The sequence below is a fragment of the Xiphophorus couchianus genome, chromosome 23 (genome assembly GCF_001444195.1).
Source record: "Xiphophorus couchianus chromosome 23, X_couchianus-1.0, whole genome shotgun sequence".
Lineage (NCBI taxonomy): Eukaryota > Metazoa > Chordata > Actinopteri > Cyprinodontiformes > Poeciliidae > Xiphophorus > Xiphophorus couchianus.
In genome coordinates, this window is record NC_040250.1 from 5,504,253 (window position 1) to 5,518,697 (window position 14,445).

Genomic DNA, 14,445 nt, shown 5'->3' on the forward strand with positions numbered 1-14,445 from the left:
CATTTAAACCCATAAGGACTAGGATAAGTACTTAAGGAATTAAAGTCATCTCCATCATACCTGAAAAGAAGTTAGTTTGTTCTCACAGCAGATGGCTCATATTTGCAAATTGTGTCATCCCGATGATGTCAACAGTAACACGTTTTTAAGATCAGACAACACACTAATGTCTTTTTGTAAATTGTATAAGACTACCAAAGCAAAGACATATAGTAGAAATATAAGATATTAAATTATAAATTCAACTGTAAAAAACAATTAAATAGTTCCATTGACAACATAGGACGTAATATTTTGCTTTTGTCAGTGCTGATTAGCGTTAATGCATGTTATGCAAGAGTTATATTTCCGGTACAAAAAATATATACTGTAGTCATAAAACACAGCTTTAAATTACTAGATGTGCTGTAACTCGACAACTCAACCTTTTAATTCAATATTTAAACATTAGGAAGTTTCTCATAATTTTCAATCTGTTTCTTCTTCAAAAGTATGATTATTTTAAACTGTTAAATGACATTCCAACAACAGTTTTTTATGTTTTAAAATATATTTTTTTTAAAACTGCTGCCAGTATGGCTCTAAAATAATTGGATATGTGTGTTTCATGATGTAAACCTTCCAAAAAATGCATGTCTTAAAGTTTACACATAAAATCAATTTTAATATAAATGCTCTGTTGCCTGATGCCACAGAACTCCAATCACAAAATAAAATGGTTTATAGAACTTACTTGAGTACATGTGTTGAACCGTTGATCTGCGTGGCTGTGCAGGTCGTGCCTGTTGCCATGATGGATGGCCTGCGATACCTCTTCCTCCCGCAACATAGGATGATGAGGAAGGCACGGCGGAAGGATTTGTTGAGGAAGGCGTAGAGAATGGGGTTGAGCATGGAGTTTATGTAACCCAGCCACAGGCAGGCGGTCCACAGCTGTTCGGGCACTGTATAGCCTATAAATGGGTCCACCACATTGGTGACAAAGAATGGTGCCCAGCAGAGGCAGAAACATCCCATAATGATGCATAGAGTCTTTGCTGCTTTTGTTTCTGTTCGCATACGATGGTTGCGTTGATGGTCAGCAGACTCTGATGTTGCACCCACTCCAGGGCTTGCACCGGAGGTACCAGGAGTGCAGGCCCCAGCCCCGCCTGCCCGCTGTAGCATGCTGATCTGCAGGGCGTGTGCGCGAGCCGTGATGTAGATCCTCTGGTAAGCCAGCACCATGAGGACCAGAGGGATGTAGAAGGCCACCAAAGAGCAGGTGAGGGCATATGGCTTGTTGACCATAAAAACACAAGAAGTGGAGTTGCTGCTTCCATTGTGGCGCCTTTCCTCAATCTGGGAAATACATGAATAAAGTGAAAAAAAAAATCAGATAACACAAAGAAAAGTTAATTTTAAAATTTGATATTGATAGTTTTGAAGAAAAAAATGCTTTGCAACCTGAGAATCAATTTTTTATTTTTTCTATTAATTTTGCAACTAAATATTTTATTTATCTTTTACTTTAATACAGCAAAAGTGGAAAGCATATTTAGTATGAGAACTTGAACTTCTGAACTGTGATATAAGACATCTTTCGACTTGAAACAATCCATTGAAAATTCCACATTCTCCCCTGCTCATTCACTACAACCCAGCCTCCACACATCAGCATTAATCCAAGTGAAATCTGTTTTATTTGTATTTCACGTCTGTAGTGCACTCAGCTTAGGAAAAAGAGATGAATAAAAAATAAATCTCCATCCCCAGATGGAAGGTTCTTTCTTTTCAGGAAATGGTCTGTTTAAAAATTAAATTTTAAATATTTTGTTTGTCAGTGTCTGTTAACACTGTTGAATCTCTTGCGTAAAGGGACACAGCAGTAAGACAGTTGGATTTTAACACTAGGATGGCTCAGTTTTCGAGTCCTTCCCATATCGGCTCAACAGGGCCAAAAGGCCGGAGTCCACCCTGACGACTCTGATGGCTCAAATTAGCATCCCTTCTTCAATTGTAAATGTGGCCGTTGACCGTCGGGCCAGAAGGTGGGAGTGTGAATAGTCCATGTTGGGGGTGGGTATCTATGATACCTGCAGGAGATCAGATCTCCTGTAGGTAGTGCTCTTCAGTTTAGTTTTGAAGCATACATGAAGTGTTTTTGGAGAGATGTGACCTTTTGCAGCTGATCCATGATGTTGTGCTGCATTATCCAGGTCATTTTGCCAAATGTACATAGAGTTTGCAAAACATACAATCTGTTTCAAAAAATATGCAAAGGTTTTTCTAAAAGAAATTAGTAATGTTTCTCTTTGAAATAAAGCTAAGAGGGTATAACATGACAGTTTAGAAATAAACTAACCGAATTAATTGTGTTGATCCACCTCAAAAAAATCATGCAAAAAGTGTAAGCAAAAGAAATCTGGGAGACTTAGCACATGCAAATTTGCATGCAGCCTTTTGTGCTGTGGAGGATAAATAGGTGACTGCTTCACCTATTTAGTTCACAAGAACTAATGGCATTTATTTCAGTCATAATCTTGCAGGGGGTGACCAAGGTTCCATCACTATGTGACAGCTGGTCAGCAAACCTGGCAAACATGATTGACATGGCAGCACTGAATGCACACGTGCTTTATCAGGCATGCATTGGGGTGCAGGAGAGACGGGTGGACTTCCTGGTTGAGCTTGCAAAAGAGTTCGGTAACTCTCATGTGAGTGAGAAGAAGGCACACAAGGAGAAACTGCTTCGGCAACAACCTTCCACACCCAGCTCAGGCAAAAGGGCGAAGTGTCAGGTCAACCATCGATGCAGGATGCGTGTCCTGAGGCCGAAACATCGTCAGTGACCCCTCACACCCCCACCATGGACTGTTCTCCCTGCTGCCCTCTGGAAAGAGGTTCTGCAGCATCCGGTGCAGGCCCACCTGGTTCCGAAACAGCTTTTTCCTACTTGCCATCAGACTGCTGAACTCTTAACTGGACTGCACTCAAAAACTGGTCTCCACTTTATACCTTGCACATGTACAGAGCTAAATAACTTCTATTTTACTGTCAGTCCTGCACTTTATATTTTATATTTAGATTTATATTCATATTTTATACTGTATTTTATTTTACTCACAACATTGGAACCTCAAACATTATCCTGAGCCGTATGCAACGAAATTTCGTTCTGTATACACCCTGTGCATTGAAAATGACAACAAAGTCAGTCGAAGTCGAAGTCTAAGGAACAATTGTGCAACTGTGAGATGCGTTGAGGCCATTACCAGGGTACTGATAAGGTAATGGCCCTATTTACTGAACAAAAGCACCTGCTAGATAACATCCTTCAGGCCAGTTGGACTATCTAAGCCGAAATAGGTATATGTCAAAGTGGACTAACTCAAGCCATTCTAGTTAAACAGGATAAACACAATAACTTGTTCATTGGTCACAGCCATCCACGTCCCATTAGCAGGTAGCATATAGCACTTCCAACTTTACAGTTTCAACCTGGATGTACACTACATGCATATCCGCTCGGCTGCAAATCCAACAAGTGTTTCAAGAAGCATGCGTGGGAAATGTGAAATCATGCGATAAAGCCAGCGACAAAAAGTGGTGACATATAAAATGGCACCACTTGAGTGGTGTCAAGGATGGACTAACTTCTAAATTAGTAATTGGATTATGGAATTGGAACTGGCAGATTTTCAATTTGGTTGACCCCCAACCACCCCACTGGAAACAGCAAAAAAGAAAAAAAAATCAACCTTATCTAATCCTTCTTAAATGGTTTTATATAGAAATTCTTGAAGAGAAATCTAAATTGTCTAAGAATTCTCATATCTTCAATGCTTAATTGCAACATAACAAGTTCAATAAAATATCTGGCAGCTGCTAAATTACTGTTGCCTCATGGTACATCATTACAGAGCCCAAAACCAGACTCAAAACGTGTTGACTTGTCTTGGGATTGAGGGTGAAACCCCTGCTTCTCTGGTCAGTAGATACAAGGAATTCCTGAAAACCACAACAATAACATAGGACAGCACAAACAACTACCGAAATGTTGCAAAGTCTGCCTCTTGTCACCTTAGTTCTGGTTTGTTTTGCTGAGTTTCAGAGCTCTAGTTGGTGCCAAAAGTGACTGGCTTCACAGAATATTCAAACAGCTTTAATTAGACCCGCAGAGATCTGCTGCCACTGCATGGGGCTAACTTTGGATTGCAGCTGCACTAAACTCATGTTTGTGTGTATTTGAAAAAAGGGAATGGAATATGTGTGTGTAAATGTTCTTTAGCTAAACTTTGGCCAAACTGAGAGGTCCAGTCTCCTGCTTGACGAGTAACTCAAGATGTGATTTCTGCTGGCAATAAGACAGAGGAGCTAAAGAGATTTACTTCTGTCTTGGCAACAGTGTGTAGCATTTTTAACACACAGAACCTGAATTAATTTGTCAGATAACAAGTATTTCAATCATACTTATAAGCAAATAAAGTCTGAAAATTATTTTATTGTGTAGCCAGTGTTACCTGACAAAAAGTATTGTCTGTCTGTCTAACGGATCAATTCTTGGGTGCTTGGGCTTTGTTTTTCATTTGTGCTTTTTGATCATTTTTTTAATTTTAGGTTATTTCTTTAATTTCATTATCCAACATTGTGGAACATAAAGCTGATGTGCTGATCGTTCTCCGTTTTCTTCTGTTGACTTTTTGGCTTTCATGAATGTTTCGTTCTTGGGGAATTTTTCCACTCCACTGTCGCTACATACATGCTCAGTATAAAGGATTACTGTAAAGTTAGCAACTAAATGCAAATGATTTCCTACTCATTGCGTGCTTGTCCAGAATTGAATGGTGCAAGTAACTCCATTTAGTGAGTTAGATAGAAACTTTTTAAACTTCTTTGAATATTTAACTATGTTTACTGTACTCTACATAAAACCAGATGTACATTTCAACAAATCACTTTAAATGCTAAAAGATCAGCTTCAATTGTATACTACTAATTATAATAATACAAAATCAGCTTTTAAATACTACCCTCCTTCCAAGAAAATATTTTGATTCTAGAGTAAAAAATGTTTTGGTTCAAACTCTTCTATTTAAATAATTGAGAAAAATTTATTGCTAAAACAAAACACTTCATTCAGAAAACATAATTTACATTTTAGTTGAAGAAACAAAAACTGACAGCCTGTGTTGTCAGTGTTTCATTTGTTGGCATGTTTATGTTGGTTTCATGGCAACATATGAGACATTTCTTCAGTCTAGTAAACAAAGATCCATGAGACAACAATTTATCTCATTGTTGCATGTGGACACTAACTTCTTATGCAAACAATGTTCTGAAAGACTTGTATTTACGATTATTTTTTATAGCTTTGTTTCCCTGCAATTGCTTTGTTGCCCACTGAGATGCTCAACATATTTGACAATATATAAAGTACATAACTAAGTAACCTAAAGTCTAAAATAAATCTTTTTCCAGCTCTAACTCAAACTCCTGCAACTCACCAGGTGGTCGATACCGATGCTGTTCCAGCCCTGCATGATGGGCAGGAAAGAGATGAAAGTGGGAATGACCCAGCAGCCACCGATCATTAAAGTCACTCGCATGGGCGTCATTTTGTTCCGGTAGACCAGCGGCTGGCAGCAGATAGCGTAGTACCTGCAGAGAGATCATTGCAGGGAGGAAAATTGGATCAGCTCAAATCAAAAGATTTAGCAGATTTTTCAGTTCATCAGAAGCAGCCAAAAGAAATCAAGCTGCCAATAAACTAACAAGTATCAAAATTAGGTTTTATCCCAATGACAGAAGCCCAGCTTTTTAATCACAAGTATTTTGTCCATGGAAAATACCAAAAGATGCAGTGTGCTGCTCTGATTTTGTTTATCGTTCTATATTTTAAATTAGCTCTCTTGGCATGATAAGCAAAACTATGTTCCCAGTGAATTTGCAAAAACATTCTAACCCATGTTGTATTAGATCTCTACACAGAAAAGTTAAAACTGAAAAAAACAAACAAACATATTCCACACATTTTATTCAACAACTGTCATGTCTTTGTAATCCTACTGACTATTTATGCCTTATTTTTAGTTAATATACCTTCTCAATTATTTTGCTTATTTGAGCTGTTTTTAATGGATGTAACCTGCAGATCAAACAAATAGAAATCAACCACTTGGTTAGGGCAGCACTATTTTATTTAGTCAAAATTAAATTACTGTGGTGTAGTAATTTTTTTACAGGATAAAAAAAATCTAACATTTTCTATAAACATAAAATTAAACATAATCATTGTGTTAGTGTGCAAACAAAATATTTGAGAGTTTACAGCACTTACATTCAAATATATTCATAAAATCGGATAAACAAGATGAAAATCTCAGTGTTAAAATATTTTGAATTCAAGAGAAACTAGGTATGCTGTTTCTGTTGCATATTGTGAGTAAAAGCTCCTCTAGGAGAGAGGAGATGCTTTAATTATTTAAAATATGTGGATGGAAAGACCTTCTGACTAAGAAAATATTTTACTTCTGTTTTAATGTTACCAATATTAAATTATTTTATTCTGAATATGACATGCACTGAACTTTCTACATGATTCTCCACTGAAAAAGGAGCCAATGTCACTATGTTCTGTTCATCCACAATGAAGTACAGCATAAAAGAGATAATGGCTATTTTTTTACGTGGAATTCTGTCAGCTACAATGATGTAGCTACTTGCTGTGCTGAAAACAAGAACAAGATCAGAACTATTAGCAAACCTGCTAATGGAGGAGAGAAAATGACATTGAATTACTATGATGCATGGAGTTTGTAAAGGAATTCTGCTTCCACAGTTTGAAATCTACTGTTACAAATTTCAACCATGTGCAGACATGTGTACAATTTATGTCTATTATTTATGACCAGCTAAACATGTTGATATGATTTGTTTGTGATTAGATTTTTACTTTTTTTACTCACTGCTACTTATCCATTTGTTGTGATGTAAACTTTATCTTGCGGCAGTGTAAAGTTTTACGGATTTCAGTGAGAATAAATTAACTTAATTCTTCATATTCTTTTTTTCATCGTATCTGTCTTATTTTCTCTATGCTTAGATATTTAAACTCAAAAACTGTTAACAATTTTTAGTGTCTTTCTTATCCATCAGATAATGAAACTTTATTGACCTGGGTTCATAACTAAGCAACAAGTTTGGCAACTTGTTGCCAATAATGTGGCAACATGTTTATTTGCAGTTATTGCTAGCTATTTTTTCATATTTAAAATAAAAGCAAAAGCCCTGAAACTGCCATCTCATATTTAATGCTCAAATTCTCCAAGCATGCATTCCCATGAGCTATAAATCTACATCGGCTTTATTGCTACAATGTAGTTAATGTTTCATCATCTAGTTTTTATGTTGTTTCATCATTTGACTGATAAAATCTATGCTTTAAGCATTTTGTGTACAATATAACTTCTACTATCTATCCATTTTCTATACTTGTTCAATCCTCCTACTACTACTGCCTATCTTCAGCAGTCACTGTTTATACCCTGTACAGGTATAAACACAAGTCTGTCCTGTGTTTATTACAGAAAGACACAGGACAGACAACCATGGCTGTACATAGTCACACCTAAAGGGCAGTTAATTACATTCACATCTTTAGTTTGTTGGAGGAAGCCAGAGTGCCCACAGAAAACCCTCAGAATGGGAAAACATGCAAACGACACGCAGAAAAGTTCAGAGGTTCAGAGTATAATTCAAGCCCAGACAGCATGCTATCAGTCAATGGTATCCAAATAGCTACACTTTATTTGAAAAGGATGAATAAAAATGCAAACATATTAAATAGTTGTGTGAAAGAAAGAAGGAGGAAACAGAAATACACCAAATAAAACCAGTGAGACTAAAATTCATTAAGATAAAAAAAAAAGTGAATAAACAGAAGAGGGTTTACGAGATGAATGCATACTGTAACAAATCCGCTTCATCTCTGCATGTGGAAGTGTTTGTTTGTGCAAACAAGCTGGAGCTTAACTGCCCTCAGATTGCAGGAAACTGACAAAGTCAACCGGCTAAACTTTCTGACCTGATGTTTCGATGTGTAGGCGTATATTTGCAAACAGGTTATTTGTGTGGGCCTTTGAATATTCCAGCTATGCCAAAAATAATGTAAAACTGCATCACATGTGGGGCACAGTATGTAAACGTGCACTGATTCATCCACATCAGGGCATGTATTGTGTATTTTTGCAGCAAAAATAATTATAGAGGAATGTATGACGTGCAACATGGGTGAAAATATGTGAAGGTGGAATACAGCTGCTACGAGGGTTATTTTAGTTTAAATCAATTTTTCTTGTACTAAGCTATGGTTTAAGGTATACTCACTACAGACGGCATCACCTACAAAAATTCTTTCACATTTTAAAAGGCAAGCAGGTTTTTTGAAGCCATTGACAGTATACAATGGATGTAATATTTTAAAACTAAAACCTACGTGTCTTAGGACAATGGAGAACATTTAGATATTGTGCCAACTCTGAAATATTGACCCTGAGGCTCATTTCTAATATTTTGAATAACTAGCGTGGCATTTTTCCTTGTTGTGGAATAGTGAATGCTTAGAAAGATCCTTGTATGACCGAAAGAAAGAACCATAACCTGATTCTTAGTACAAAGAGTTGGTGGTTTGCCATGTGGGTTGCATTCCTGTTTGTGGTGTTCTTGGGCAGGCTCACAAGGCTTCACAATGAACACGAGAGAGTCTGTTCAGATCAGCAGGATGGTATGTCCCTTCCAGTCAGGGAAAGTCTTGGGATTTTCTAAAATGAGATTGAGTGAGCATCTGAGGAAAGGTGTGTCTGAGTACCTCTCCTGGTTTTGTTGGATCTCAATCTTGCATAAACAATGGGCGTATGTATATTGTATGCTGAAATCCAAAGCCTCCACAATCACCATCCATGCCCAGTTAAAACATCAGCCCACTGTGATGTCTGTAAGCCCCATATGAAGGACATTTGCATGAGAGAACAATCTAGTCTAGTTCCTCTGCCAAATGTGGATTATGTTGTCAATTGTATTACACATAGCAAAAAAATCCCATCAATGTTGTTCTTAATTTTAAGATTTTTTTTTTTCTGCGCCAAAAGTTTTATATTGGTTTTCAAATTTTTTATCAAGTTTTAGTCAACCCCAAATCTTAAAGAATGAAGCAAAATTCCTTACTGGGAAGATTACCACTTCACTTCCTTGAATTATGTAAGACACAAATGATATACCAGTATTGTAGCAAATTATAATTGATTCAGTCTGAAATCATGCTTCTACAAGAAATAACCATCTCTTGTTGTATTGTTTTAATGAAGGGAATAAGTCCAAGATAAAGAAGTAAAAATCTTGTATTGATCATGTCAACAGGTGATAAATTTATTATAATGTTGTTACCTTCTAGAAAATAAAGGATAAGCAAAAATATGTGTTATTTTTTTTATTTATGTTGGTTGTGTTGCTGCTATTAAAATTATTTCATTTTTTAAAATATCCACATGAATATCTGATTAAGCTTGGGAACATTTTAAAAGAAAGTTTTGATATCTAGCTCATAAATTCCTTTTCCACAGTGGCTGAGCTGATACATTTTTTAACCTTTGCCTTTTCTCAGGCGGCTGAGTGAACACTATGCTCTGCTGCAGGAGCATTAGAGCTAATCCAGTTTATGCCATCGTCAGTCACTGTGGATGCTTCCCTGCCTGCTCCTCTGTGATCCTAACTCATTACCTACTTGCAGTGCGTGGCATTTCACAGCCATCAGTAATTTGGAGAGCTTGTGTGTACTGTGTGTGGTCTCCATGTGCTGTGGCATTAAGAAAAAAAAGGTCAAGAGGCCCTTTTTCTCTTTAAATTCCCAAAGTAGTTGTGTTGAAAGGTTGCAGATTGATTCTTTAATGGTGGATGTGCAGGTCTGAATGACAGAACTCCCCTTCATGTCTGCTAATGTGAATCCTTAAATTTTGTCAATACAAGTGCCCAGAACCACAGACACACACGACTTCCAGCACGCTGTATCCAAGCAAACCCCCGCAGCTTAAGTGCTCACAGAAAGGAATTAGATGTGGACAGAGGAGCACATTCTTATTCTTCAACACATTAGCTTGAGTAAGATTAGAAGCAGGCAAAGCACAGTTGAATGGCAGCATGTCATGACCACAGGCACTTTAAATGGCCCCTTCTTCCCTTTGATCCGCAAAACACGTCGCTCTGTTTATTTCTGACATTTTTATTCTGACATTATTTACTTGAAAGCTGGTTTCTGAGACCAGCCAAACCCAAAGTGTACTGCTGTGCTCTACATTCGCATGCAGCTGCAGCACATGTGACATCTGCAAAGGACAACTGTCTACAGATTCGAATACAGAACGCTATGCACAACATAGTAATTATTCTTATCTGGAAGTAAGCAAAACTGTATTGCTTTAATTTTTTGCATTACTGATGTACATTGTAACGATTAATGAACATTTGTGAGTAGTGTTTTAGAGAATGTCAAATGAAGTTACAGTACTTTAGTGTTTAAATTTTAGATCCAAAAAGTTCACTGCTACATGTGAAAACCTTGTTTTCATACACTTGTGAGTCATGACAAACTTCATCAAAAATGTGTCAACTTTGATGCAGAACTGATGTTAGTGACTATATGAGCATGTAATAATGTTTGTCACAACTGAGCGTAAGATATCCACCATCACCACATGTTAAAATGTGAAACGTACCTGATTTCAGAGCAGTGTGATAAGTCCTAACAAACATTAGTTAATGGAAAGAGTAGATTAGGATGAATACTTTGATGTTTAGGTAGATGTGGGCTATTGGAAATTTCCAGTGTAGTCCATAAGGTGCTAGATTTAAAATATCTTACTCTTTAACATTAGGGCATGGCATGGCAAGGCTGTTTGAATATTTACCAATATAATGCCTTTCGGAAATATGCCTGTATGAAAGTATAAAATGTTAGGTACTAGAAAAAGTATTTATCTTTTATCCACCAGAATTGCTTCTACTTCATTTAATTCTGCTCTACACCATAAAATGCTGAAACAGCATTCATCTTCAATGTTTATAAAGACAAAAAGCTGGTTAGACAGCACAAATGAGGATTTTACTTTGCTACAGAACAAAAAAAGATACTCTAATGAGTATGCAGTTGTATTTCAATTCTGTTAAAAGACTCTTATTTTTAATGTTCATTTCCTGATTTCCTTGTGCTTTATATTGTGAGCATCTTTGAGTTAGCCACTTTACTACTGAATGCCTTTATGTTGCTGCATCCTGCTTGCAGCAGTTGTTATTTTCAGTCTCTATTCAGAGGCCTTTTCAGGATCGTCAGCTTAAATTATGAATAAGAAGCTTTATTTGCAGCTGCTCAGTTTTATTTCATGTTCAGTTCCCTTCTCTTCTTTCTTCTCAGTCTTTCAGTGTGACTTTTTTGTTTTCTTTGTCACGCTTACAAAGAAAACCTTTGTTGTTTGTCAGCCAAGTGATGAAGAATAAAACAGAAGCATGTGAGTGTTGATATTGTTACTTCACTTTTCTTTGACGAACTGAACAATAACTTTGCTTTCATGGCACTCATTTTGTTTATCTTTTGGTGCTTCAGTTAATTTTTCAAAACTTGATTTGACACTAAACTGACTTGTTTGATGGCAATATATCTAAAGTTTGTATTTAATTTGATCATGTGTTGTTCACCTTTCATTGAGCTTCTGTTCCATATTTCATATTACACAGTTTTATGAATGTAAAAGATGTGCATTTTTACGTGATACATTTAAAAGTCTCTCGCCTTCTTCTGCTGTGATTCAGTGATGCATTCACCATATGCTTCCTTTTAAAGATTTATTATAAGCAGAGGATAAATGTTTTCTTTCTTCATTGACTGTTTTGTTTAGGAAGCTGTAAGCTACAGATGACAACATCCTTCTTCCCCATCAATCTGTAAAACATAAAAATGTTGAAAATGGTGTTGTCACCTGCATTTCACTCAGTTGATACATGAAGCTCTAAAATATCTAGATTATTTTAGGTTGGAATATCATAAAGCAGCTGCTGATATAAAAATAAATACATCAACATCTATCAATTATGATGCTTGAAACAGAGATTTGCCTTGACAAAGCTGAGATAAGAGCAGTTCATTTTATTAAACAGCTAAACAGCTTTTGAACATAAATAAGGCTATTGCAATAGTTGCTTTTTAAAGGCTACTGCAAAAAAACATTTTGAGACAAATATAAACACTGTCCAGATGGCAAACAGGCTGTCTTAAAGTCTGTTATAAACACATGCTCCATCCTTCTGTAATTTAATGGATACGCATACAGATGAATTAAATTGTGGTTTGTGTCCAAAATGTGCTTCTTGAGCCTGATTTACCACAGGAGCAGAGGTCAGGCCTCTGGATAACAGTGTTTTTTTTTTGTTTTTTTTCTTGGCTGCTCTGATAAACCTGTGGCATCTGGCAGTCCACAAAGCAGAGTGTGAAAATTTGTCTAGAGGCCTGATCTTTGAGCCACTTCTCTACCTGTCATAAATCAATCACAGGTTTTCTCTGCGGTGAACAGATTCCACTTTTTCTCTTTTTTTTTTGTTTGTTTAAAGCCACATTGCACATTGACCTAACCATATAATTTATAAAGTGCTCATCCTTGATATTAAAGCCAGAGCCTCTTCCATCCAGGTGAATATGTTAGCACAAGAAAATAAGAAAAATTGAATCATACATTAAAAACTGAACTTTTTCCTCTCCACTATCGCTATATATATGCCCGCTATGAGGGATTTCTCTATATATTTCTGTAAAAGTCAACTACTCAACTTAATTGATTGCCTTTTGACCTACATGGTCGTCCAGGAAGAGGGAATGCTGCAAGTCAAGGCAATATGCTGGGCTTCCTTAGATAGAAAGCTCTTTAAATTAAGTTTAATAATGAACTGAACTGATGCACTGTGTAATAACTAGTATAAATTGGAAAGTATCTGTGATTAAATGTGAAACAATTTATTTTGTATATACATACAGTACATACAGTATATAATATATGTATATTTTTTGTTTGTTTAGATTTTTGGCTTTATTAGTAAAGCATATTTAATTTTGCTTTTCACTGGTAATTACATCACTTCTTTTAGGAGCTAGATAAACAAGATGCTTTTTTTTGTTTGTTTATTTTCACTGAGCAAGCTGCTCTTCCTGAAATAATAATGCCAAGCCTCTCTGCCTCTTGGACAACTTCGATCTAAAACCTCACATCAGTTTTGAAATTCAGAATATACTTCATATTATATGTGATCAGAAGGTTCTCACCTAAAGCACTTAACCCCAGTATTTTTCCACAGAGCAACTCAGTGGTTTCCACTGATATGTTTTACTATTATCTGTGCCTTCAGGGTAGAGCTGCATGTCACAGAAAATGCCTTTGCGCTTTTATTATCATCTATAAGACCTTGCTCCAAGCCACGGCCTTGTCATGAGCCCTAAACAGTCTGTGTCCTGAACGACTTTATTAAACATCCATTTGCCAGCCAACCTATCTAATGTTCCGCACCGAATAGTATAAAGGGAGCAAAAAGTTGAGGCAAGAGGTTTATGAGCTTCAACTAAAGTAATAATAATAATATTAAAATTGTCCTTGTTTTTTCTTTTAAACAGAAAAAAATCACTAGCTTGCGGTTGAAACAACAATTTCTGCCTCAAGATGTTTGTCTGACCTACTTCACCAAAAATAAACATCAAAGTTCACAAGATCCTTAAAGGATATCAGTTCTTAGTTAAACTAAATAAAACACCTCTGGGAATACTGCCCAAATCAATGATCAGATAATTATTTTCTCCACAAGATGGTCTCTGAAGCTAAAAAAATGCTTGAAATTTATGCTTCTAACCAGTGTTTCAACGTGGTAAAGAATGATGCAATCATTCTGCGTTGGATTGTATACTGCTATGCAAAGTGATTATCATATAATTAAGCACCACTTAACTGAGGTTTGAAAGAAAAACTAAAAACTTAATCAGTAGGTTGTTATCTAGAAAGAACCCCTTATTCTTCAGTTTTCAGAGCTAACGTTTTGCAGCCTCTTTATGAAAACTTAATATATTTTTGATTTTTGTAGCACTATTTCTGAACCTTAACGACATGTTTCAGATGTGTTTATCTGATGTAATAAAATTAATGTCAAAACAAATTGTTTATCTAATAAGACAAAGTGTTATTAGACTTTAAAGCATCAGTAATACATTATCAAACTCAGATCAATTTTTGCACAAGGAGGAAGTATTGGTTCCAAAAGACTCTGATTAAGGGACATTAAGCAAAACCAGTGTTAAATCTGATGAAACTTGTTCCAGTTGCCAGTGCCAACTTTAGTTATTCGTTAATATTAGACCTCTACTTAGCTTTACATATCAACTTA

The 14,445-nt window shown here is 36.2% G+C and overlaps 1 protein-coding gene across 3 annotated transcripts in view; it reads right to left on the reverse strand.

Moving 5' to 3' along the window:
• Positions 1-14,445, reverse strand: part of htr4 (5-hydroxytryptamine receptor 4) — a 136,495-nt gene that overhangs the window by 38,653 nt on the left and 83,397 nt on the right. For all 3 annotated transcript variants that reach the window (XM_028008021.1, XM_028008019.1, XM_028008022.1), the window contains 2 exons: positions 5,487-5,640; positions 734-1,341 (listed from right to left, as the gene is read on the reverse strand). In XM_028008021.1, coding sequence (XP_027863822.1) covers positions 734-1,341; positions 5,487-5,640 — 762 coding nt within the window. The remainder of the gene's footprint in view (positions 1-733; positions 1,342-5,486; positions 5,641-14,445) is intronic.